The 27876-nt window shown below is 42.0% G+C and overlaps 1 protein-coding gene across 2 annotated transcripts in view; it reads left to right on the top strand.

The window, feature by feature from the left end:
• The window catches only part of MFSD14B (major facilitator superfamily domain containing 14B), a 78991-nt gene that overhangs the window by 44191 nt on the left and 6924 nt on the right, over positions 1–27876 (top strand). For both annotated transcript variants that reach the window (XM_046022282.1, XM_046022283.1), the window contains 5 exons: positions 7663–7790; positions 16045–16159; positions 22238–22456; positions 24246–24359; positions 27381–27452. In XM_046022282.1, the coding sequence (XP_045878238.1) occupies positions 7663–7790; positions 16045–16159; positions 22238–22456; positions 24246–24359; positions 27381–27452 (648 nt within the window). The remainder of the gene's footprint in view (positions 1–7662; positions 7791–16044; positions 16160–22237; positions 22457–24245; positions 24360–27380; positions 27453–27876) is intronic.

Raw genomic sequence — 27876 nt, forward strand, 5'->3', positions numbered from 1 at the left:
GCAGCCCTGCTGCCTCCTTGGCTCCAGCGATAAACCCCCGTAACACTTTACAAAAACGGATCATTGAAAAGGAGCTGGCCAACAAGGGTAGAAGTGCAGTGAAGAAGTAATGACTGATAATGCTAGAAGTGAGATTCGTGTAGAACCTCTGCGGAGTCATAGAAGAAATGGGCTGGTTGGGTGTACAGCCCGAGGGACTTATTAAGATAAACTCAGCAGCATAAAGGAGAACAGTGTGATGAAGATATCCCCGGGAAGTGATGTCAACAAAATGCTACACACTGAAGAAACACTCAGAGATGGTATTTCATGACATTGAAAACATAAAGGACAAAACATTGCAAGCTGATTCAAATTTAGAAAGGCATCTGACAGTTGGCCAATGCACAGAAGATACTGACTACACATCATATGTTATATGGCTTAGTGGGACAGCAAGCACTGTTCACGTGACTCTGGATAAGTTTTTTATAGGGAAATAAAACTTGATTTCCTAAGGTTTGAAATTACAGTCTAAATAAATATTAGCAAATTTTTTTCTTTTCATTAGTATTGAGATTAATAACATACATTAAAAGAATTATTTTTTTTTTAAAGATTTTATTTATTTATTTGACAGAGAGAAAGATCACAAGTAGACAGAGAGGCAGGCAGAGAGAGAGGAGGAAGCAGGCTCCCTGCAGAGCAGAGATCCCGATGCGGGGCTCGATCCCAGGACCCTGAGATCATGACCTGAGCCGAAGGCAGCGGCTTAATCCACTAAGCCACCCAGGCGCCCCAAAAGAATTATTTTAAGAAATGGACTCAGATGATTTGGCGTTAGCAAGTCTGAAATTTGTTGGGCAGGCTGAACTCAGGCAAGAGTTGATGCTATAGTCCCAAGGCAGAACTCATTCTTCTGGAAACCTCAGCTTTTGTTCTTAAGGCCATCAGCTAATTGGACGAGCCTCTCCCCATATTATTGAGGGTGATACCCTTTACTTTAAAACCAACTGCAACAAAATAACCTTCACAGGAACCCCCATACTACACTTGATGAAACACTTGATCTTAGCCAAAAGGCCGAGAAGCGATTACACACTTGATGAAACAACTGGATGCTATAGCCTAGCCAAGGTGACAGCATCACAGTAGTTGTAGCTACACTTCGTCAAAAATGTTACACCAGACTGAGAGCCAGGTGTGACTTGGCAGGTGAAGTCTCGTTACGACGGCTGGTTGATAGCAGCAGGTGGACTGGCTGTAATCATTTTCATCATTAAAACCAATTGGTCTGATGATCTGACGTCTGCCTTGTAACTTCTTGAAAGTTTTCTCTTTAGCAGCTATGTTTTATATTTATTACAGAAGTACACATATCAGTGTCCCAGACGCGGCAGGTCATGTGTCCAGGGCTGGTTTATGCCTAGGGTGATCAGTATGAAGAGGGTGGCGCTAGAGCCGGGAGGTGATCATCTGGTCTGGCTTCGACAGCGCAGTGAAGGCTGGGGAAAGGGGAAGAAGTGGAAGACCCAGCAGGCCAGCTAATGGGGTGCGCGGGGGTTCACGTGCAGCTGTGCTGCTTCTCCGTCTAGACTTGACCGTCAGCTTTGATTAAGGAAATGGCAAGTAGATCCTCTGCCAGGAAGCTCCTCCGGGGTATTTAACACGTCGAGTTTCTGTAGTCCCCGGAGCTGCTGCTCATCTGTCTCATTCTGCTATTTACATGAATTAAATCAGCAGTAGTAGCTTAGCATAAGGACACACGGGAACTTTTGATTTTTTAAAAAGTTTATTTATTAATTTGAGAGAGAGCGTGCACAAGTGAGGGTAGGGGCACAGGGAGGGAGAGAATCTCAGGCAGACTCCCGGCCGAGCGTGGGGCCTGGCGCGGGGCTCCATCTTATAAGCCTGGGATCACTACCTGAGCCGAAACGGAGTCAGATGCTTAACTGACTGAGTTACCCTGGCGCCTCTTGGTTGATGTTTTTAAGAATTAAAGAGTCAAAAACAAGATACTTTAAAGTTCCCTCACACTACTCTTTGATATTAGTAAGTACAGAATGGTTTACCTACACACACACACACAGAATAATTCTTAATTTGGACAAAAATTTAAAGATTATCCTTTTTATTATCTGTAAATACAATTGTCAGACAACCTACTTGAGAAATGACTTCATGTTTTAAGTACAGTCTTTTCATGATAGATTGCTAATTTATCCATTTAATAAAAGAGGTGTGGGTGGCTGGGTGGCACAGTCAGGGAAGCATCCAGCTCTTGGTTTCAGCTCAGGTCATGATCTCATAGTTGGGGGACAGAGCCCTGCATCAGCCTCCACATTCAGCATGGAGTCTGCCTGGGATCCTCTGCCCTTCCTGCTTGTGTGCTCTCTCTCCCCCACCCCCAAAATAAATAAATAAATCTTTAAAATAAAATAAAATAAACATGTAAGGGCACCCACAAGTGGGAAAGACTAGTACTTTATGTGCTTTAGGTTGGAGACCCTGAAATGTTAACAGATTAAGAATTGGTTTGAACTGTGGGCTTATGGGTTGGGACTTCTGATTTTAGTATATGTGCTGCCGAAGCGAGCACGGGTTGGGACTTCTGGAGCCACCTCACGTCTGAGCCGAAACCTGCCTCTGCTGCTTACGAGCCTCAGGCTAGCTGCTTACCCTGATAGCACCTACGTCACAGCGGCAGGACACGTGTGTGAAAGGTGTGGAAGACTCTGGCATATGTGGATGCTAGCCTAGCTGTTACTGTACTACTTTAGAGCATATACTAAGCTTTCTTGGAGTCGGGATTTGAAGTAGGGACCTATTCTGAGTAGGGAAAGTCTATTTTCTTATATTTTAATTAAAACAATTTCACTTCCATCTGCTTTTTATTTCTTCTTTCTTTTAGTGACTCTTTCCTACTTTGCTCCTTTACCTCAAAACAAAACAACACGCCCTAGCCTTCCTGCCCATGTCATTATTTCCTCGGAGGCTCTGGCACCAACTGTTCTTTGACTTTCTCCAGCTTTGCAGATTCACTTTTCTAATTTTAATTGATTTCTGATTTTAATTGAATTAAAATCACTTTATGTGTCACATTTCTCATTTGCCCTCCTGCATTGATTGATGCGTACCCTCTGAAGGGAAGCTCTGTACTGTGCGGGGTCTCAGTGGGCCCTAAGTCAGAGAGGTGATCCTGTGTTAATACCGTTTTTGCGTGAAAATATTTATTCTAGTCACTTGCACAAAAAAAACACAGTTCCATTGGTGTATGATTTTCTCTTGTCTTTTAAGAAATGAGAAATTGAACAAATCTAAAATTGATCTAAAATCTAGACTCTAGAAAGTGAACAAATCTAATTTGGGGGTAACCAAGTCTACATGTTGCAAGTTCCTCATAGCTTATTAAAGAATACTGAAAATTTGTCATAGTATGTGAACTTTTTCAAGGAAAAGTGAAAATTTTCAGAAGTAGTTAAATGACTTTGTACTCTATTCTGTGGAGCCATTGCTCACATTCATTTGCAAAGTTAATTATGCTATTTGAAAGAAAACAAAAAACATTTTTAGTTTTAAAAATACTGAGCCAACTGTTTTAGTCAAATATTTGCCAACTGCATATGTTAAGGAAAATGTATGCTTAAAACTTTCATGATGGTTATATGAAGTGTGAAATTCATGTATATTTGCTTCAGGTAAGTTTTATTTGTCATTCTATGTATGGTTTAAAATGTTACTTGGAAAAAAAATGTTAGTTGGATAATTGCATTTAATTGAACGATAAACTCTAATTAGAGCCGAAAAGTCATGTCAGAAATACTGGCCAGGGTGCCTGAGTGGCTTACGTTGGTTAAGTGTCTGCCTTTGGCTTGGGTCATGCTCCCGGGGACCTGGGATCCAGCCCCACGTTGTCAGGCTCCCTGCTCAGTGAGGAGCCTGCTTCTCCCTCCCTCTGCTGCTTCTCCAGCTTGTACCCTCTCTCTCTCTCTTTCCCTCTGTCAAATAAGTAAAATAAAATCTTAAGGAAAAAAAAAAAGAAATACTGGCCAATTAATTATGCCACTGTAAACACCCACGTCTGCTGGGAAGTTAACTAACTGTAGCGACTGTGAGAGCCGTTGGCGAATTCTGCCATCTGCACCAGACTCCTCCACACCATGTTGCATCTAGTACTGGTTGAGCTGGGATAGCATAGTACCCTTTGACCCTCATTATGTTCGGATTTCATGTTTGCAAACCCACCTACTCAGTGAGTTTGTCTGTGACCCCAGATCAGCACAGTGCTTTCGTGGTCATTCATGCCCCTGGGTGAGGGGGAGTGTCAGGTACCAGCCCCTCATTTCTAGCCAAGTTCGAATTTCTGTTTGTTTGAGGTCTTACTCTGTACATGTGTCCTTGTCCATTTAGTGCCACGTTTTTGCATTTTCGTGTCTTTTGTTGGTGATTTGGCTATTTAAAATGTACCCCAGGGTGGTGCAGAAGTACTGACTAGTATCTTTAAGCATGGGAGGTCGTGATGTGCCTTACGGAGAATATACTGTCAGATAAGCCTCATTCAAGGCATGAGTCATGGTGCTGTTGATTTAGAGTTCAGTGTTCATAGGTCAACAATATATATTAAGTATAGTGTCTTCAAAGAGAAACACACATAAATCATGGTTGTGTATTGATCAGTTAATGGAATTAGGTGACCAGAGCCTTGCAGGAAGCTAAGGAGCAGTGGTTCCACGTTCTCCAGTTCAGTGTTTCTTGCGGCCTTATAGAACATACCTGCTGTGGGTAATGAGAGTCAGCAGTATTTCTGATCAAGAAAAGGTGTCTGAGGTCTGTCTGGTGTTACTTTTTAAACATTTTGTTCTCATTTGCAGATTGTGTCAGGGTACAAATACCCTCAACCTGTTGCTCTCACAATGTGGCCTGATAGCATCTGGGGCCAGGTCGGGTAGTAAAAACACCACTCTGGGGAAGGAAAAGTGATTTTTAGAAATTCATGTTTTCCAAAGAGCCAAGGACAGTTGACCTTGAACAACCCAGGTTTGAATTGCATGGGTTCACTTGCAGACTGTTTTTTCTTTTGGCTGTCATGTATTTTTGGTTATGATTTTCCTACCATTTTCTTTTCGTTAGCTTACTTTAAGAATACAGTACGTGATACATAAAATATACAAATAATGATAATACAAAATATCATTAATCATTAATCATTTTCAATAATGTTTACATTATTGATAAAGCTTCTGGTCAGTAGTTTAGTTTTGGGGAAGTCAAAAATTATATGTGAATTTTTTTTTTTAAAGATTTTATTTATTTGAGAGAGTGAGAGAGTACACAGCAGAGGAAGAGGGAGAAGCAGACTCCCCCGCTGAGCAGGGAGCCCGACGTGGGGCCCGATCCTAGGATCCTGGGATCATGACCTGAGCCGAAGGCAGACGCCTAATGACTGAGCCACCCAGGTGCCCCTGTATGTGGATTTTTGACTACATGATGTAGAGGATGTTGGTGTCCCAAACTGTGTTCTTCAGGGGTCAGCTGCACGAGATTATATGTTAGAATCTTAATAAAAAAGGTTGTCAGGGGGCGCCTGAGTGGCTCAGTTGGTTAAGCAACTGTCTTCAGCTCAGGTTATGATCCTCCCGGGATCGAGTCCCACATTGGATTCCCAGCTCCACAGGGAGTCATCCTTCTTCTTCTGACCTCCCCTCTCATGCTCTCTCTCTCGCTGTCTCAAATAAAGAAATAAAATCTTTAAAAAAGGGGAGGGGGGTAGGTTGTCCCAGAAGATGTTTTCAGAATCTATTACTGTTACTAAGAATTTGATTAAAATAATATTTTTAATGGATAGATTAAATTACCATTTAAAATCCATAATCTGGAAGACAGTATATTTTTTCTGTAAAAACTATATTACTTTAAATATTTCTTTAATGTTTGGCCTTTTTAAAAGATTTTATTTATTTACTTTTCAAAGAGAGAGGGAGAGCACAAGCAGAGGAGTGGCAGGCAGAGGGAGAAGCAGGCTCCCCACTGAGCAGGGAGCCTGATGTAGGAATCAATCCCAGGATCCTGAGATCATGACCTGAGCCAAAGGCAGACGCTTAAGGGACTGAGCCACCCAGCCATCCTGCCTTCTTGTTGTTTTGTTTAAAAATGGCATATATTCCATATTTTAAAGCATAGTGTGAAGTCTCAAGTGTGGGAAGTATATGCAGGCACAGCGAAGTCCCGTTGGCACAAACGAAAATGGTATATCAGGAAACTAAGAAGTACTACATATAGCCAAAGCACAGAATGTGTGTTAGGTGCCAGATTTTGGAGGGTACTGTGTGTATGCAATGCTGAGCAATTTCAGATACACAGCAGTAGAAAATAGAATGAACACCCATGTACTGACCATCCAGTTTCATTATTTATCAACATTTTCCTACTCTTGTCTCCTCTCTCTCAGTTTTCCCCTGCTCATTTTTTTTTTTTTTTTGTAAAAGCTAAGTTCAGAAACTCATTATTTCACCCATAAGTACCCGCTGAAAATTTTTAAACTGTACAATGGAGGCTACGGCAGGGTTTTAAAGATTTATTATTATTATTTTAGAGAGAGCGAGTATGAATGAGAGGGAGGAGCAGAGAGGGAGGAAGAAGGAGAGAATCTAAAACAGTCTCTGCAGTGTTCAGAGCCCCATGCAGGGCCCAGTCTCATGATTCCGACATGACCCAAGCTGAAACCAATGGTCAGACGCTTAAGTGACTGAGCCACCCAGGTGCCCCAAGACCACCCAAGACCAGGGTTTAAAGAAGGGATCAGAACAGAGGTTTGCAGCTCATCAAGGGGAGCACATATTGTGGGGAGGATCAGAGTCAGGGCCAAGTAGGCAAGAAAGTGTCTTCATTGCAGCAGATGATTTGGAGCTATGCATATTTATTAAACTGAATTAAGTTTCTAGCCTCTTCCTGCATGCGTGGTGTGTATGCATCTCGTGGGCCGTCTGTAGGTGTACATAGTTCATATCACTGCTTCTCCAGGAAAATAAGCTCCCCCCACCCGGCCATTTTCCATTTTCTAACAGCATGCTTAGAAATTTGTTAGGACTTTTTTTTTTAAATTTCCAGTCCTGTTTTTATTTGTTTGCACAATAAACAAATGAAATTTTAATGGTAAATTGACTGCTGTGGGCAGTTAGACCGTGCTAATGGGCTGACTTGTAATGATGTAGGGTTTTTCATTGTTCAGTTATCCACTGTGTAGTAGTACATCATCAGTTTTTGATGTAGCGTTCAGTGATTAACGCCCAGTGCTCATTGCAGTATGTGCTCTCCTTAATACCCATTACCCAGTTACCCAGTCCCTCTCCCCTCTCCCCTCTGAAACCCTCAGCTGTTTCCCAGAGCCCATAGTTTCTCATAGTTCCTCTCCCTTTCTGATTTCTCCCCCTTCAGTTTTCCCTTCCTTCCCCAGTGGTCCTCTGTGCTATTCCTTATGTTCCACATATGGCTAAAACCATATTATAATTGTCTTTCTCTGCTTGACTTATTTCATTAGAATGTTTTTAAATGACACTTTATATTTAATGTTTCAAATTAGTCTGTTTTGGGGCCAGTGAAATAAGAGCATTTACAAAGTAAGAATTACAAGTGATTGGGGGACCACATTGTAAATATGACCTTTGTTTCTGCTTTCCTTTCCAGGGCCTGCTGTCTTTTCTGAGTGCCCCCCTCATAGGCGCTCTGTCTGATGTGTGGGGGAGGAAACCCTTTCTCCTTGGCACCGTGTTCTTCACCTGTTTCCCAATTCCACTGATGAGGATCAGCCCTTGGTGAGTGGCTTTGTTTTGGGTCACATGTGAATAATATGTCTGCAAAGCATTTCTTAACCATTTCAAAGCAGTTGATACCTATATTTTTATTTGATTTCTTTGGTAATACTGAAAACCAATTTGGGCTCTAAGATGTTTAAAGATGTCTCTAAGGGGGAGCGCCTGGGTGGCTCAGTGGGTTAAAGCTTCTGCCTTCGGCTTGGGTCATGATCCCAGGGTCCTGGGATCAAGCCCTGCATCTGGCTCTCTGCTCAGCGGGGAACCTGCTTCCCTGCCTCTCTACCTACTTGTGATCTCTCTCTGTCAAATAAGTAAATACAAATCTTAAAAAAAAAAAAAAAAGATGTCTCTAAGAGCAACTGTTGTTGCCATCAGGTCAGTTAAAGGGTTGGGTCCTGGGAGGGGCTGAGAGTCCCTGTACTCACCCCTTTGGCTCAGCTGACTGCAAATGTGTTGTCATCTCACTGCTCTCTAGGGCACCGATGAAAAAAGTTGACATCAACAGACACGAGTCACTTTTGAGTACACGGTAGTGAGACCAAGAGACTGTTCTAAATCATAATATGAATTTGATCTTATTTTTTCTTGATAAATAGGGAGAGAATACTTAACATATAACCAAGTACCAAAGATGGTTTGGAATTTGCACCTGAGCTGTACCTTAGTTGTTTTTCTTGGTTCCAGAAGATGGTATTTGGCCAAAATTTCTATTGCCGAGATACTCGTCCTAAGGTGTGAAGAACACACCTTAAAATGAAAGGGTTTTTGTGTGTGTGTGTGTGTGTCTGTATGTGTGTTTTAATGCATTAATATTTTTTTGGATCATGTGAAAATGTCCTTGTTTGATCATAAGACAGTTTTATGTCAGTATTTGTTACATTATAAATATGTTGGTTTAGTGGGTCCTTTTATTTTCTGAGAGATGATGAATTTTTATTAAATAATTATTGAGTCTTTCCGAGAACAAGTCATGCTTTTCCGATAAATGAAGGCTTTTTTAATGTCCTCTCAATATCTTAAAATATTTTTTCTTTAGATTTTCAAATGATTTTGCCTCTTCCCTTCCCATTTTCATGCTGTTGCTTTTGCTTATACTGATTAATGAGTAATGCTAAGTAAAAGTGATAATGGACTTAACATCTCATGTATATAAAGCAGATATTGTAATGTTTCATCATTTGAGTGTTGAGTGCATTGAAAAATATTGTTACTATGAAGAATTATATTAATAGATTTTCTTTTTTTTTTTTAATTTTTTTATTATGCTAAGTTAGTCACCATGCAGTAGTTCATTAGTCTTTGATGTAGTGTTCCATGATTCATTGTTTGCGTATAACACCCAGTGCTCATTGCAATACGTGCGCTCCTTAATACCCATCACGAGGCTAATCCATCCCCCCACCCCACTCCCCTCTGAAACCCTAAGTTTGTTTCCCGCAGTCCATAGTCTCTCATGGCTTGTCTCCCCCTCTGATTTCCCCCACTTCATTTTTCCCTCCCTATTCCTAATGTCCTTATGTTCCACATATGCTATTCCTTATGTTCCACATATAAATGAAACCATGTGATAATTGTCTTTCTCTGCTTGACTTATTTCACTCAGCATAATCCCCTCTGGTTCCATCCATGTTGATTTAGAGGTAGGTATTCACCCTTTCTGATGGCCGTGTGGTATTCCACTGTATATACGGACCACATCTTCCTTATCCATTTGTCTGCTGAAGGGTGTCTCAGCTCCTTCTACAGTTTGGCTGTTGTAACATTGCTGCTGTGAACATTGGGGTGTATGTGCCCCTTCTTTTCACTACATCTGTATATTTGGGGTAAATACCTAGTAATGCAGTGGCTAGGTCATCAGGTAGCTCTATTTTAACTTTATGAGGAACCTCTGTACTGATTTTCCAAAGTGGCTGTACTAGCTTGCGTTCCCACCAACAGTGAGGAGGGTTCCCCTTTCTCCACATCCTCGCCAACATCTGTCGTTTCCTGCCTTGTTAATTTTAGCCATTCTGACTGCTGTAAGGTGGTATCTCATTGTGGTTTTGACTTGAATTTCCCTGATGGCTCATGATACAGAACATTTTTTAATGTGTCCGTTAGCCATTTGTATGTCACCTTTGGAGAAGTGTCTGTCTGTTCATGTCTTGTGCCCATTTCTTGACTTGATTATTTGGTTTTTGGGTGTTTGAAAAGTTCTTTATAGATCTTGGATATCCGCCCTTTATCTGTAATATCATTTGCAAATATCTTCTCCCATTCTGTGGGTTGCCTCTTTGTTTTGTTGACTCTTTCCTTTGCTGTGCAAAAGACTTTTTTTATCTTGAAGTCCCAAAAGTTCATTTTCACTTATGTTTCCCATGCCTTCAGAGACATATCTTGCAAGAAGTTGCTGTGATTGATGTCAAAGAGGTTACTGCCTATGTTCTTTGGGATTTTGATGGATTCCTATCTCACATTGAGGTCTCTCATTCATTTTGAATTTATCTTTGTGTATGGTGTAAGAGGATGGTCCAGTTTCATTCTTCCGGATATAGCTGTCCAATTTTCCCAGCACCATTTATTGAAGAGACTGTCTTTTTTCCATGGGATATTTTTCCTGCTTTATCAAAAATTAGTTGACCATAAAGTTGAGGGTCTATATGTGGGCTCTCTATTCTGTTCCATTGATCTGTGTGTCTGTTTTTGTGCCAATACCTTGCTGTCTTAGTGATCATAGCTTTGTAATGTAGCTTGAAATCAGGCAACATGATGCCCCCAGCCTGCTTCTTTTTTTCAGTATTTCCTTGGTGATTTGGGGTCTTTTCTGGTTCCATACAAATTTTAGGATTGTTTGTTCTAGCTCTTTGAAAAATGCCAGTGTTATTTTGATAGGGGTTGAAAGTATAGATTGCTTTGGGCAGCATAGACGTTTTCACAATGTGTATTCTTCTAGTCCATGAGCATGGAATGTTTTTCCATCTTTTTGTGTCTTCAGTTTCTTTCATAAGTGTTCTATAGTTCATTGAGTATAGATCCTTTGCCTCATTGGTTAGGTTTATTCCAAGGTATCTTAGGGGTTTTGGTGCTATTGTAAATGGAATCGATTCTCTAAATTTCTCCATCTACACTTATATTATTAGTGTATAGAAAAGCAACTGATTTCTGTGCACTGATTTTGTATCCTGCCACATTACTGTATTGCTATATGAGTTCTAGTAATTGGGGCATGGAGTCTTTTGGGTTTTCCACATAAAATATGTCATCTGCTATGAGAGTTTGACTTCTTTGCCAATTTGAATACCTTTAATTTTTTTTGTTGTCTGACTGTTGTTGCTAGGACTTCTAGTACTATGTTGAAGAAAAGTGGTGAGCATGGGCATCCTTGTCATGTTCCTGATCTTAAGGGAAAAGCTCTTGGCTTTTCCCCATGAGAATGATACTCACTTTGGGCTTTTCATAGATGTTTTTTTATGAATTTGAGGAATGTTCCCTCTATCTTTACACTCTGAAGACTTTTAATCAGGAAAGGATGCTGTACTTTGTCAAATGCTTTTTCTGCATCAATTGAGAGGACCATATGATTCTTGTCTCTTCTCTTACTAGTGTGTCATATTGATTGATTTGTGAATGTTGAACCATCCTTGCAGCCCAGGAATAATCACACCTGGCTGTGATGGATAATCCTTTTAATGTACAGTTGGATCCTGTGGGCTAGGATCTTGTTGAGTATTTTGGCATCCATGTTCATCTTGGTCTGTAATTCTCCTTTTTGATGGGGTCTTTGCCCGATTTGGGCATCAAGATAATGCTGGGCTCATAAAATTAGTTTGGAAGTTTCCTCCTGTTTCTGTTTTTTGAAACAGCTTCAGGAGAATAGGTATTGTTTCTTCTATAAATATGTGGTAGAATTCCCCTGGGAATCCATCAGGCCCTGGACTCTTGTTTTTTGGGAGGTTTTTGATCACACACAATTTTGGTACTGGTTATTGGTCTGTTGAGATTATCCATTTCTTCCTGTTTCAGTCTTGGTGTAGTTTACCAGGAAGGCATCCATTTCTTCCAGGTTGCTTAATTTACTGGCATATACTTGTTGATAATGATTTCTAATAATTATTTCCATTTCCTTGGTGTTGGTTATGATCTCTCCCATTTCATTCATAATTTCATTAATTTGGGTCCTTTCTCTAGTCAATGGTTTGTCGATCTCATTAATTCTTTCAAAGAACCAGCTTCTAGTTTTGTTGTTCTGCTCTACTGTATTTCTGGGTTCTAATTCTTTGATCTCTGCTCTAATCCTTATTTTATCTCTTCTGCTTGGCTTAGCTTTATTTGTTCTTTTTTTGGTTCTTTAAGGTGTAAAATTAGCTTGTGAATTCGGGAATTTTCTGGTTTTTTTGTGTGTGAGGCTTGGATGGCTGTCTGTTTCCCCCTCAGGACCACCTTTGCAGTATCCCATAGGTTTTAACCCAATGTGTTTTCATTCTCCTTGGTTTCCTGAATTGTTTAATAAGTTTTTTGATTTCCTGGTTGACCCAAACATTCTTACACAGGATGGTCTTCAGCTTCCACATGTTTGAATTCCTTCCAAATTTTTTCTTGTGATTGAGCTCTAATTTCAAACCACTATAGTCTGAGAATATGCAGGGAATAATCTTAATCATTTGGTGTTGGTTGAGACCTGATTTGTGACCCAGTATGTGGTCTGTTCTGGAGAAAGTTCCATGTGTGATTGAGAAGAATGAGTATTCTATTGTTTTAGGGTGGAATGTTCTGTATCTATCTATGAAGTCCATCTGGTCCAGTGTGTCATTCAAAGCTCTTGTTTCTGGGGCACCTGGGTGGCTCAGTGGATTAAAGCCTTTGCCTTCGGCTCAGGTCATGATCCCAGGGTCCTGGGATCGAGCCCCACATCGGGCTCTCTGCTCAGCAGGGAGCCTGCTTCTCTTCCTCTCTGCCTCTCTGCCTACTTGTGATCTCTGTCTGTCAAATAAATAAATAAAATCTTTAAAAAAAAAAAAAAAAGCTCTTGTTTCTTGATTTTCTGCTTAGATGATCTGTCTGTCGGTGAGAGTGGAGTGTTGAGGTCTCCTGCTATTAATGTATTATCATTATGTTTCTTTATTTTGGTTAACAGTTGGCTTATGTAGTTGGCTGCTCCCATGTTGGGGTATAGATATTTACAACTGTTAGATCTTCTTGTTAGATAAATGCTTTAAGAATGATACAGTATCCTTCTGTATCTCTGACTACAGTCTTTAGCTTAAAATCTGATTTGTCTGCTATGAGAATTGCTACCCCAGCTTTCTTGAGGTCCACTGACATGAAAAATGGTTCTCCATCCCCTCACTTTCAGTCTGGATTTATCTTCAGGTTCAAAATGATCTCTTGTGGCAGCTATGGATAGGTCATGTCTTTTTATCCAGTCTCCAACCCCGTGCCATTTCATGGGAGCATTAGGCTGTTCACATTGAGAGTGATTACTGAAAAATGGGATTTTATTGCCATCATGTTGCCTGTGAAGTCCTTGTTTCTATAGATTATCTCTGTAAATTTCTGGTCTATATTACTCTTAGGATCTTCCTTCTATTATAGAACCCTCCCCCCTTAATATTTCTTGCTGGGCCGGCTTAGTGGTCACATATTCTTTCAGTTTCTTCGGTCTTAGAAGCTCTTAATCTCTCCATCCATTCTGAATGTCAGCCTTTCCAGATAAAGTACCCTTGGCTGCATGTTCTTCTCATTTAGTACCCCAGATGTCTTGCCAACACTTTCTGGCTTGCCAGGTCTCTGTGGACAGGTCTAATGTTATTCTAATGTTCCTCCTTCTGTACCTAAGAACTCTTTTCCTCCTAGCCACCTTCAAGATTATTTCCTTGAATCAAAGATTTGCACATTGTACAGTTAAATATCAGGGGTCAGTCTGTTCTCATTGATAATGGGAGGGGTCCTTTCTGCCTCTTGGACACGAATGCTTGTTTCCTTCCCCAGATTAGGAGAGTTCCCAGCTAAGATTTGCTCAGATATATCTTCTGGACCTCTCTCTCTCTCTACTCCTCAGGATCCCAATAATCTGACATTGTAATGTTTCATGGCGTCATTAATCTCTCTCAGTCTGATCTCTTGGGCTTTGATGTTTGTCCTAGGCCTTCTCAGTTTCCTTCTTCTCTGTCATCTTCTAGCTCACTAGTTCATTGTTCTGCCTCGTTTACCCTGGCAGAGTATCCTGTTTAGACTGCATTTCATTCATATTATTTATATGTTTGGCCTGACTAGATCTCATTTCTGCTCTTAGAGATTCTATGTCTTTGCTAATATTTTTCTCAAACCTAAATATCGACTTCGTAATTGTTGCTCTGATGTCAGTTTCTGACATCTTGGTTATATCCATATCCATTAGGTCTGTGGCAGAGGCCACAATCTCTGATTCTTTCCTTTGTTGGGGGTTCCTCCACTTAATCATTCTGTTGTGGGGGGGTGGTTGAGGGAATGTACAGAGTCCCAAGTATTAAGCACAACCCAAGCAAGGTGCACCTGTTTTATAGGGACCTTAGGGTTGTCATCCTCTTCTTCCAGCCTGTCTTCTGGGGGAGGGGTCTGCCCTGCTTGGGCAGAGTTGCCATGCCCCCTGTTGGGGTGCGGGGTGTGGGCTTAGTGAAAACCGGTTTTGGGGGCTTTCGTTCCATGGCTGCTTTCCGCGTTTCTTCCGAGAGTCAGAGCAGTAGTGACCACATCCAAACCTCTCAGGACAGAGAAATCGCAGTCTGCTCTTCACTGAGCTCTCCAAGCCACAGTCTCCATTCCTGTCTGCACTGCTAAAACCCACAGCCTCCCCAGTTTGTGCGCCCCACAGCAAAACTCCCAGTGGTGATAGCCAGGGCAGGGCATGTCTCTGCCCTTTGTGCTTCTAAAACCACAAGCCACCCCCGGTTCTGCACGCGCACCTGAATCTCCTGGATCCTGTCTGGGGGCTGCACTAAAGTCCTTTCCTGGCCACCACAGGTCCACCAGTCTGTACCTGGTTCCCAGCATGGGGCGCTTTTGTGCTCCTGTGTTATATCACCGTCCCAGCACCAGCTTATGGCGGCTTCCTCTCCCTTCTGCTTATCTTCCAATATCTGCGCAGAATCACGGCTCCCCGCTTCATACCTTGAGACTGTTGGAGATACTCCGTTTGTGGAGATCCAGATATATATTCTTACATCTCAGGCTGATTGTGAGTGTTCAGAATGGTTTGTAGATATCCAGCTAAATTCAGGGGACCGGTTGAAATAGGGTCCCCTACTCCCCTGCCACCTTTTCCCGACCCCCTTATATTATTAACTTTTTTTTTTTTTTTTTTTTTGACAGAGATCACAAGTAGACAGGCAGGCAGAGAGAGAGAGAGAGAGGGAAGCAGGCAGGCAGAGAGAGAGAGAGAGAGAGGGAAGCAGGCTCGCAGCTGAGCAGAGAGCCCGATGCGGGACTCGATCCCAGGACCCTGAGATCATGACCTGAGCCGAAGGCAGCGGCTTAACCCACTGAGCCACCCAGGCGCCCCTCCTTATATTATTAGATTTTCTAATACTGAAATATCCTTATGTCTCAGGATAAACCCTACATTTTGTTCTGTAGAATTTTGTTTGGTCGTATCTTAACTAGATTTTGTTTAAAGCATCTGTGCCTGTGAATGAAATTTTAGTCTTAAATACATTAATATTGTAATGATTCTGCTTTTATGTAGCCCTTTTACTTATTTTTAAGATTTTGAGAGCGAGCGAGCATGCGCATGTGTATGCAAGAGCCGGGGGAAGGGCAGAAGGAGAGGAGAGTTTTGCTCCCTGCTGAGCTGGAGTTGGGGGCCACATGGTCCCAGGACCTGGAAATCATGACCTGAGCTGAAGGCAGACACTTAATCAGCTGAGCCACCCAGGCGCCCCTGTGTAGTAGCTCTTTTAAAGTTATTTGCTGTATGTGTCTTTTTCTTAGCTAAAGCTAGGAAAATTTAAGTTTTTATTTCTCTTTTATTGGTTGCCTTTAAAACTATATCCCCTTACTCTTTCATTTTTTTCAGCTTCATGTACTGACTCCCTTTAAGCAGTTACAGACTTGGTGTGTTTCTACTTCCCCATCTTATCATTTTATTAGTTGTCCTTTGTATCTTTACATATACATATACATGCATTTGTTTTTAAATTTACTTTTTTGGTTTATAATCTTTACATGATATCTTTGGTTCTGATTATAAAAGTGTATGCACACTACCTCTCTCCTGGTAATTAAAATAATCTTTTTATAGGTGGTACTTTGCTATGATTTCTGTGTCTGGAGTCTTCTCGGTCACATTCTCTGTGATATTTGCCTATGTAGCTGATGTCACTCAAGAACACGAGCGAAGTACTGCTTATGGATGGGTAAGAGTACAGTTTATGTTTTTTAACCAGAGAAGTAATTAGCCTCCTATTTAAAAATGTATTGGAAAGGGGGGGGGGGTTGGGAGAGGGGAGTGGGGTTATGGACATTGGGGAGGGTGTGTGCTATGGTGAGTGCTGTGAAGTGTGTAAACCTGGCGATTCACAGACCTGTACCCCTGGGGCTAATAATACATGATATGTTTATAAAAAAATAAATTTAAAAAATGTATTGGAAAGTAAGATTTAAAATAAACTACAAATACTGATTTACATAAGAGAAAATCTAAAGCAGTTGAAGTTTAAAAAGGAGATTTATGAAGTTTAAAATAGCAAGATGGAAATTACTAGTAATATATTCTCTGGTTTTAGGGTGGGAAATTTGGCAGGAATGTGTGAGTTGTCAGCCGCAAAACTGTTTCCAAAGTTGATTTGATTTGTTTATGTTAGCTTATCTCGAGGAAACATAACAAACAGGTGCTAAGCACATGAGTCCCTGCGCAGCTGCAGCTCCTTGGGGTTGGAGAGATGCTGCACCTCAGCCCTGTTAATCCACTGTTAACTGTATTGCTGGTTGTGTGCTTTGACGCTTACTTGGCAGATGGTTCTGTAGAGAAAGGACTACATTTATTCGGCAAATGATTGTTGAGTGCGTAACACAAGTTGTAGGAGACCTTGTTTTTGGATAGTTGAGTATTAGAGAATCAGTTCTAATTTTCTGAGGTGGGATTGTGGCTTTACGGTTCTGCAGGGGAGGACAGACTTGTACAAGATGACCCTTGAAGTCAGAGGACTCGAGTGGCTGGGGGCAGGGAGGGAGATGCCCTGTGAGCAATCTGTGGGGACGTGGCCAGTGCGCGAACTTGATGAGTTATGTGGGTGGAGGGGGGACATTTTCCCTTCTTCTCTTCTAGGTTCTTTGGCTACCCTAGTCATAATTAAATTGACATAAAACAGATTACCAGGAGGGAAACGTTTAATTTTGTACAGAGCTCCACAAACTCCCGAGACCTAAAGGCAGCTGGGCAGTTGGAGCTTGTGCGCCACCCTGAGCTGAGGAAAAAGGGCGGTGGGGCCTGGGACTTCAGAGGGAAGGAAAACTGTTCACAGGAAGAGGAGGAGAGCAAATGACTGGTAAATAAATGTTTGCCGTGCCATGCAAATAAACCTTTCTGATATAAAAAGTTATCTCTGGCAGTTATCTAGGAAGAGAGGCCCCCTATCTAAATTCTTCCAGGCTCTGAATGAGAAGCCAAAAAGCTTTCCCTGAGGCTAAGGCCATAACACCCTGAACGCGCCTGATCTGTCTGATCTCAGAAAGCCTTCCCTGAGCCTGCTGGGTCTTCATTGCCCTCAACCAGAATAGTCTGCACACAGAGGGGTGTAGTTGGGGTGGCGCCTTCTCCCCTCCACGGCTCCGGGCTCTTCTCTCAACTTCCTGTGTTTACGTGAGAAAAGGTGGAGGAAGAAAAATCTGCCTGGGGTGTTCAGTCCTGGGGAGGCCTGAAGGCCGGAAACCCAGGTTACTTCTCTCCTTTCCCAGGCCTTTCTCTTTCTCTTGAATCCTACTTCCTGGAAGATAGGAAGGACTCATAATTGTACGGAGACCAGTTATCGCTGTTCCATAAAACACATCAGCAGCTTTCACTTTGTTGACATCAGACATTAGTTTAAAACCTTCTTCTTCAGCATTACCTCCCCTCCACCTACTATCTGCTGTCCCCTCGCCTTCATCTCCCCTCCCACCCTGAATGTTGCATGACATCCTGACACGGTCACCGGCCGCCATCTCCGGAATGCGGTGGAAGAGCGCAGAGGGAGAGGCTGTCAGGAGCCTTCAAAAAAGGCAGGGGGCTGCAAGGTGGCGCGTAACAGCAGAGTTGAGAAAGTGCCAGAAGCCTCAATTCACCATGTTTGTGCCGCTTTTTTACATGATGGGCAATACCCATTGAGATACTCATTTCCCACCAGTTTTTTTTTTTAAAGATCTTATTTATTGGGGCGCCTGGGTGGCTCAGTGGTTTAAGCCGCTGCCTTCGGCTCAGGTCATGATCTCAGGGTCCTGGGATCGAGTCCCGCATCGGGCTCTCTGCTCAGCAGGGAGCCTGCTTTCCTCTCACTCTGTCTGCCTCTCTGCCTACTTGTGATCTCTCTCTGTCAAATAAATACATAAAGTCTTTAAAAAAAAAAAGATCTTATTTATTTATTTGACAGACAGAGATCACAAGTAGGCAGAGCAGCAGGCAGAGAGAGAGGGGGAAGCAGGCTCCCTGCTGAGCAGAGAGCCCCCAATGTGGGGCTCGATCCCAGGACCCTGAGATCATGACCTGAGCCGAAGGCAGCGGCTTAAACCACTGAGCCACCCAGGCGCCCCCCCACCAGTTTTTTTTTTTAACCCAAACCCTAACTTGGTCGAGGAGTCAGGATGTTGGCCAGTGACTCACCTTTATGTGTACCCTAAGTTGTCAGATGTTAAGATGACAGAACTTAAAAAAAAAAGGAGAAAAGTTTGCAGGCTGCTGCGTCTTACAGATATAGGAGGACTTACTGCAAGTGATCTACAGACTGGCGAGGCTAGCTGGGGTTTTAGATCCATGCAATAAAACTCCCACTACACCAAGACCGCAGCGGTTCTTTCAGGGCCGCGGCGAGTAGTTCTGTGAACCGAGCGAATGCTGCGGAGAGGCTGTGCGGTGAGGTCGCCCGGGAGAGGCATTTAGCAGAGCCGCACGTGGAGGGTGAGGGCAGTTAGGGATTTAGACGAATAACAGTGCTGCTCTGAGTTTTAAGAAAGATACAGCATTTTGCATAGAAGTTCATGGTGTCACAGACCTAGAAACTCAGTCATGCGGAAGGTACTGAGCCTCAGCTGCTGGAGAGGAACAGCCCGAGGAGATGGAAGGGGGGGGGGGGGGGCTGCCGCCGCTCTCTGCCCTTCCTGGCACTTGAAACCTGGCCACCAGCCCTTTCCTTTTATTTCCATATTCCACGTGATTAAATTGCCTCCCAGAATACTTACTATCATTACATAGAGAGTTTCACGCTAAATTCTTACTATTTCTCACCATGAAATGTATCTCTACGTTTTACTTCTCACACATTTGAAGAGGCTAAGCTCTCAGGTGCTGCACTCAGGGAGGAGGAGACAGAGGCGCAGAGTGGCGGAGAGACGGGCAGGAGGAGGGACTCCGGAGCGCCGAGGGGCCAGTGAAGTCAGGGCTGCGTCAGGAGGACTTGCCAGCCTGTCCTCCGTGTCTGACGCATCTGCCCTGCTGTGCCAGTGGGGTCCTTTATGGGACTTACAGCTCCGATTCAGATACACAGAATCTGAAATCCTATATGCCTTTTTTTTTTTTTTTTTTTAAAGATTTATTTTATGTTAGAGAGAAGCAGACTCCGTGCTGGGCAAGGACCCTGAGATCATGACCTGGGCTGAAATCAGGAGTCAGAAACTCTCCCAACTGAGCCATCCAGGTGCCCCCTAAACTCATTTCTTAAACTCTGTTTTGAAAGCTTAGAAGAAGGATTCTCATTAAGATTTCTGCCTCTGTCAGTTTGAGGTTTTCTCTGTAGCAGTTTACAAATAATTAAATTATGGAAATACTAGAAAACAGAGTACTTTCTCAGAGCAGGGTTGCAGGTGCATCACCTGGAAGGGAAAGATGAATGAGGACGTTACCGTGGTTGACGGTGTTTGCATTGCTTATTGATGAGCAGTAATCTCATTTCATCGGAAGCAGCTGCTGCAGCCCTTCCCAAGTTTTCTGAGCAGGAGCTTAGTAGAATGCAGTCATTTTCCATTCAAAACTCATGTATCAGATGTGTTCATATATACTGAATCATTGTCCTAGGATAATAAATTTAATTCCATTGTTTGTAATGACTGAATCTTGAGTTACTGAAAAATTTTTGTTCTAGAAAGTGTACATTTGGCTAGAAGACAATTATGATGGTAGATTTAGATACATCATTTTGACAAATAATGAGACAAGTTCTTGTTTTCTTCTTGAAATTCAAGTGATTGTTAGATCCTTTAAACTTGGAATGCTGTGGGATTATGAAAAGCAGTTTCAGCTGAAATGAAGCAGCTATAAGTCTAACTGTACATTTTAGTGAGAAAGATTAGAGATTAGAAAATGGCTCTCATTCTTGTTCATCATATGAACTTAAGAGTTATTTAGGAATAACATGGAGGACACTGGGAGATGGCGAGGATAAGTGAGTTGGGGGAGATCAGGAGGAGACTGAGAAATAAACTAAGGGTTTTGGAGGGAAGGGGGGTGGGTATTAAGGAGGGCACGGATTGCATGGAGCACTGGGTGTGGTGCATAAACAATGAATTTTGGAACACTGAAAAATTAAAATTTATAAATAAATAAGTTGTTTAACCTAGGGCACTTGGGTGGCTCAGTTTGGCTCAGGTCATGATCTCGGGGTCCTGGGATTGAGCCCTGCATCGGGCTCCCTGCTGCTCTCCCTACTTGTGCTCTATCTCTGTCAAATAAAATCTTTTTTTAAAAAAAAAGTTACTTTTCTGTTGCTATTTGTACATTGAGTACAAATTTTTTGTTCACATACAAAAATGTGGAGATTAAGAAAATGAAAACTTACGAATAAATGACTGACTCGTTGACCCATTTTGTGCAGAAATGAGGTGGTTAGCACTGGAGGACCCGTGGCAGTGCTCTCCTAGCAGCATGCGCGTCCTTGCGGTGTGTAATGTAACAGCCTTGATCTTCTCAAAATAATACGGAAAAACCTGAAGGGCAGGAGCTCTGTCTTCTTCTGGTACAGAGTGGGTACTTAGTAAATACTGAACCAAGTAAATATTGAACCAATTCCTGCTCCCCAAGTTGGAATTCTGGATGCCTCCTTTACTCCCCCAGTTTTTATTGGACTTCTGGCTTCTGTAGTATTTTTAGTATAATACTAATTGCAGAGAGATTGTATTTTCAAATTCATTTGCGGGTGATGGGTGAAGGAAGAATGTCATAGACTAACCAGGTGTCATAATTTTAACCATAGATAATGACTTCAGTGGTTTCTTTTAAAATCCATTAGAGGTTTAGATAACCAATTTATGTCTGTTTTTGGTACTCAGTCTGGTTATAATTTAGAGACTGTACATTCAAGCTTCTGAGCATTCAGGGTACATTCCAAGATAGAGGAAGCCTCTGCATTAGAAAAACCATGTGATGAAGAGACTCCACGTGGATTCAGGTGCGACTGTGACCAGGCGGTTCTGTGGTTTCTGGTGCAGGATGGAGGTGGGGAGTGACAGAAACGAACAGCTCAGGGATCTCTAGGGTGGCTCAGTGTGTTAAAGCCTCTGCCTTTGGCTCAGGTCATGATCCCGGAGTCCTGGGATCGAGCCCCACGTGGGGCTCTCTGCTCTGCAGGGAGACTGCTTCCCCCCTCTCTCTGCCTGTCTCTCTGCCTGCTTGTGATCTCTCTGTCGAATAAATAAATAAAATCTTTAAAAAAAAAAAAAAAAAAAAAAAAGGTTTCAGCCTCTCTCTCAACAGATCTCTGTTGTTGTTAACAGCTTTTTCTCTGAGACTATTGGGGATTTTTTCCCCCTTCTCTGTGCTAATGAAATGGTCACCAAATAAAATGGTAAACAGTGGACGTTTTTAGACTGTGAGATCAGCACAGTCCATGAGTAATTTGTAGGTTGTACCATTAGCCCTGCAGACGTTTTTCTTCTCATGCCTTTCTCCCCACATCCCTGTCTTCCAATTAAAGAAGACTAAAATGTGTATGTTTTATTTATGGAGAAGTTTTTCCTCAATTTTTATTTCTGATAAGATTATTTTTTACTCTTGTAGCTTTTCAGGATATCTCCAGTTAGTTCATAGTTTGTGAACAAATCCTTAAAAGGAAGTGACTCTCTCTCGTTCTTAAAATGTTCATGCAACACATTCCTTCTGTTTTGTGTGAAGCCAGGGAAGGATGGCTGTAGGTACATCGGTGGGACCCTGTGTAAGAAGCAGGAACACGGGTGTGACGGGGCTGAGTGTGTGCTTTCTGCGTGTGTGTGGTAGAAGGTGGGACTCTGGGTGAGAGCCTGCTTTTCCACAGGTCTCGGCCACCTTTGCAGCCAGTCTGGTCAGCAGCCCGGCCATTGGAGCATACCTTTCAGCCAGTTACGGAGACAGCCTTGTTGTGCTGGTGGCCACAGTGGTGGCGCTTCTGGACATCTGCTTCATCTTACTGGCTGTTCCAGAATCCCTGTCAGAGAAAATGAGACCACTTTCCTGGGGAGCTAAGATTTCTTGGAAACAAGCCGACCCGTTTGCGGTAAATATCCATTTCTTTCTCCAGTAAAAATAGAAAAAAAATTCAATCGCCCATAAGGCACTGAAGTTGTCTATGCACCAAGGAATATGCAGGATTTGTATTTCTTTCCTTTTAAAAATTTTTTTTATTAGGAAGAGAGGGATGGGCAAAAAGAAAATGAGAGATACAGTCTTGTGTGTTCCATGCCCCGCGTGGAGCTCAACTTGGCGCTCAATCTCATGAGTCAGACACTTAACCCACTGAGCCACCCAGGTGCCCCTAGAATTTATTTTTAAGTCAAGCGTGTGGTAGGTATCCTAAGAAAAAAGAAAAAAATGTCTGCTTAATTCCTGTGAACGTAGGAAAATGTTTTTTCTTACTGCATGGTTGTTTTCACTTTTTTTTGGTAAACAAAATGAAGGTGGCCGTTTGAATTGTTCATTTTCATTCACTTCAATTCAGAAAAGATGACTAGATTTGGTCTGCCTAAAGTAGTTATTTTCTAGGTTGTTAATATACATCCACTTTGACCAGAGGCTTTGAACCTCTATTGTGCAGGTTGAACGGATTCTTTGTTTTCTGTAACTTTTTAAAAATTTTTGGCTTTTTGGGGGGCAAGGATCCTATTAACAAATTGAAAAAGTACTGAGAAGAAGAATCTTATCCCTCCCTTTTAATTAAATTAAATTTAAATTTAAAATTAAAGAAATTGTTCTTTAAGAAAAATATGTGCAGAAAAAAACGAGAGATTTGACCACGGTTTTTAATCATCCAAATTGACTTTTTAGGAAAAATATGTAAAAAGGAAAATAACTCCTCAAATTCTTTTCTGAAAAGGTCCCTCAGGTCCCAACCTGAGGACCCTGCTCATTTTGTTTGTGCTGTGATATCAGAAGTGGAGAGGAAGGTGCTTGGAGAACGAACCTGGGTGTGGACCTGGGCTCCCGTCAGGCCTCCCACTTTCTTGTCACGTAGTGGTCAAGTTACCCGTGGCAACTCCTCTGTGAAGCAGCAGTACTCTGCCGCCCGAGGACTCTGCCTCCCGAGACTCTGCCTCCCGAGGACTCCTCCAGGGCTGCCGCAGGGTGGACCGGGAACGTATGTAAACGAACCAGTCACATGTCTGTGCCGCAAGGCTCCACAGACATGAGCCGTTTTGCTGTTCATCATATAAGGTTACGGTTACGGTGACCCTAGAATCCAGTGAAGCACTCTCCAGTACTTAGACAACAAACACATCTTTTGATCTTAGCAACAATTCTGTGTAAAAAGGAATGTAAGAAGGACTTTTAGACAAAGTTGTAACATTCAGAAGTTACTGGTCAGAGACTCCTGTTGTCACTGACCCCCATGGTGGGAGCATATTTCTTTGTCGGCCAGTTTTACAGGAAAATTGAGTATTAACATCTTGAAGAATATAGTAAATTTATATATTATAAAAACCCTGAACTGTTTATGGATTTTAAAGTGTTGTGTTATGAATGAAGGAGAGAGATGAGATTTTCTTAAATGGTTCTGAAGCAATGTTTTTTCAGTGACTGTTTCTAGGGTGTGAAACCAGTATGGTTAACAAAGATGAACAAGTATTTGTGGGGTTTTTTGTTTTGGTTTTAAGCTATAATATTTCAAACATAAAACTTTGAAATTAGAGGACTTGTAACCATAGAGTTAATGTTTACCTACTTTTGTAATCCCTTCAACTTTTATAATCCACCTTAATAAAACAAAACAATGAAGCCAATATCCTGGAATGGCAGTGACTCTAGTGTGGCCTAACTTTTTATGTGTTTCTCTTTCTGTTTACTCCTAGTCACTGAAGAAGGTTGGAAAAGATTCTACTGTCTTATTAATTTGCATCACCGTGTTTCTGTCATACCTTCCTGAGGCTGGACAGTATTCAAGTTTTTTTCTCTATCTCAGACAGGTGGGTAATGTGTGCCTAGTAGGTTTAGAACATGAAGAAAACCAAAGGTTAGGACCTGTCTAAAACTATTTTGGAGAAAACCGTATACAGAAAAAGTGTGGACTTGCTTCCAGTATATTAAGTGTAGGCCGTGACATATAATTAGCAGTCAAGGAAACTTTAATATGATATTTTAAAATATTATAAAGTGTTTACTCTTGGAAAAATCTCCCTGAGAATTAGCATAAGCAAAATCTATCATAATGTTATAAATCTTCATTAAATTTCAAAGACAGGGCAAGTTTGATCTGACCTGATCTGGGACATCTTCAGTAGGCCACATAACTCAGTGCTGCTGTAGACGTCAAGGGGGCTCACAAGCAAGAATCAAAATAATCCCTCCCCGATCTTTTTTTCTTTAAAAGTTTAAACTCTGCTTTGTCCCCCAAAAAGGCAGCTGACTTAAGGCAATTTAAAAACAAGCTCCCCTGGGGCACCTGGGTGGCTCAGTGAGTTAAAGCTTCTGCCTTCCGCTCAGGTCATGATCTGGGATCGAGCCCCTCATCAGGCTCTCTGCTCAGCAGGGAGCCTGCTTCCTCCTCTCTCTCTACCTGCCTCTCTGCCTACTTGTGATCTCTGTCTGTCAAATAAATAAAATCTTAAAAAAGTAAAAATAAAAACAAGCTCCCTTTCCAATCTTTTTTCCCCCAGTTCTCAGGATTGTGTAGATTGCCTTCCATTAGCAATCCTGCCCTGGTCTTTTACTGATTTCCCTGGGAAGTCCTTCTAGGGGCTCACTCCACATGGCGGAGCAGGCCTCCTCCTAAGATAAATTCCTCTATTTTTGGAGATATTTTAAATTGAAACTTGTTAAATTCACCATTCTAACAGTTTTCCTGAAAATGTGAGACTATTATTTTATATGGTAGCATGTAAGGAAAACTGTTTTTCAACCAGTTCTTTTCAGTTTGTTCATTGAGTGGGCAGATGCTAGAGATTTAGTGGGAAGACTGGTGAAAAAGCATGTTTAATGTAGAAAATTAATCTGCATTTCTAATTAAATTATGCATTAAATTAACTGCATTTAAATGTAGGAAAAATAGGAAAGTTAAGGAGGTGAAAAATCTTCTCATTCCTTCAGAAAAAACAATTATATTTTCTTTTTCTGCCCTTTCTTTCTATACATATTGCTCATGTCACTACCACCAGCACGCAACAGTAAATCAGAATCATTTTCTGTTATTTTGTATTTGTGCGCGCTTTTAAGAGCAGTTCACACACACACATTAGAGGTAAAATTGCACTAGGTATTTCTAAATCATATATCTGATAAGGAACCTGTATCAAGTATTAACTTTTATAAATGAATAAAAGGACAACCCAATTGAAAAATTTCAAAAAAAGATTGAATAGAGGGGCACCTGGGTGGCTCAGTGGATTAAGCCTCTGCCTTCAGCTCAGGTCATGATCCTAGGGTCCTGGGATCGAGCCCCACGTCGGGCTCTCTGCTCCGCAGGGAGCCTGCTTCCTCTTCTCTCTCTGCCTGCCTCTCTGCCTGGTTGTGATTTCTCTCTGTCAAATGAATAAAATATTTAAAAAAAAAAAAAAAAAAAGATTGACTAGATACCTGTCCAAGGAAGATTCACAAATGGCGAAAAAGCACATGAAAAGATGCTTAACATTAGCCACCAAAGAAGTGCAAATCAAAACGAGATACCACTTCACACCTGCTGCAGTCAGACAGACAGACAGAAGGTATGGCGAAATGCCAACTCACACAGGCTGGTAGGAACGTAAGATGGGGTGGAAGGGAGTCTGGCGGTCCCTCAAGGTGTTCAACGTAGGGTTTCCAGGGAGACTGTTCCTACAAATGTAGCCAAGAGAAATGAAAACATAGGTCTGCGGAGAAACTTTTATACAAATATTTATAATAGCCAAAAAGCAGAAATAGTCGATGGAATGTACTGACAAACGGTGGCATATCTGTACAGCTGATGTTACTGTTCGGCGGTGAGAGGCAGTAAAGCGCTGCACCCGCAGCAGCGTGGACGCCCTGGGAAAACGCTGTGCTGAATCAGAGATACCAGGACCATATGTGGCTTGATTTCTTTTACATGAAAGGCTCAGAAAAAACAAACCCAGATACAGGAAGTGTATCACTGGCTGGACAGAGGGACAGGCTGGGGGAATGGGACTCCTGACGGGGCCCGAGGACTGATGACGTCGTCTACAGTTGACTCTGGTGATGGTTGGCCAACTCTCTGAGTATTCTCAAGCCACTGAATTGTATACTTCTAATGGGGGAACTGTAGGATAATACTTAAGTCCTGTCTTGATAAAGCTGCTTTAAATGTATGTTTATACTTAGATTTACAAATACAGGCTGAGAAATAATCCCTAAATAAGGCTACTTTCCAGGTTCCTTTTTTTTTTTAGTTGCATTTAATGAGTGAATAATGGGCCTTTGCTTGTTGGCAGCACTGACTGGGGAACCTGAGATTTTAGCTCTATTACCTAGTTGTGTGACTGGAAGCAAGACAATCATTTCTTAAATAATAGAATGTATACAATAATTTTTAAATCCTTTTCCTGATTTTTACAGGATTTCAGTAGAAGGCAAAAATATTTGACTTTTTAAAAACTTGGTATTTAAAACCTAAAGTTTTAGGCCTGTCAGAGCTTCTGTTAAGGTTAAGAGGCTTAGAAATTATTGCCAGTTCACGTCAATTGCTTCTAGAATCGCCATGGATGCTTTTTAAAACATGCCTGTGCCTAGGCCCAGAGAGCCTGATTTAATTGGTCTCAAATGGGTCACAGCATTTCATTGCCTACCCTCCCCCTCTTCTCTGTTGCCCACATGATTCAAATGGGCAGCCGAGGTTGAGAGCCACCGACTTGGCTACTGAGCAGATTCTCTATTGGGAGGACCAAAAGTCAGATCATTTTCTTCATGTTCTCTCTAGTGTTTGATGATGATATATTTGTCTCATACTATTTTTATAATATCTGTATTACAAAAGTGTTTCCTTTCCATTTCCCCAGGTCATAGGTTTCGGATCTGTGAAGATCGCAGCATTCATAGCTATGGTAGGCATTCTGTCCATTGTGGCTCAGGTGAGTGTCATTTCAGCCATCTTTTCTTTATCATTTTTATCTGGAAATAACTGGATTTACAGGACACTGCAAAGAAATGCTCTTGGGGAGCCCCTATACCCCTGTCATTAACCCCCTCCTCCCCTGCCATGGTACCATCTCTTGTTTCTGTGGTACAACATCAGACCCAGTCAGCAGGCATCGATACAGTCTACAGAACCATCTTTTTTTTCCTGGAGAGGCACGGTGGGTTGCGGGGGTGTGTAGAGGCAGAGAGCATCTCAGCAGGGACTCCACACGGCACCGAGCCCGACACAGGACTCTGTCTCATGATCCTCGAAATCATGACCTGAGCTGAAATCGAGAGGGAGATGCTCTGGGGCGCCTGGGTGGCTCAGTGGGTTAAAGCCTCTGCCTTCGGCTCAGGTCGTGATCCCAAGGTCCT

The sequence above is a fragment of the Meles meles genome, chromosome 11 (genome assembly GCF_922984935.1).
Source record: "Meles meles chromosome 11, mMelMel3.1 paternal haplotype, whole genome shotgun sequence".
In the NCBI taxonomy this organism is placed as follows: Eukaryota; Metazoa; Chordata; class Mammalia; order Carnivora; family Mustelidae; genus Meles; species Meles meles.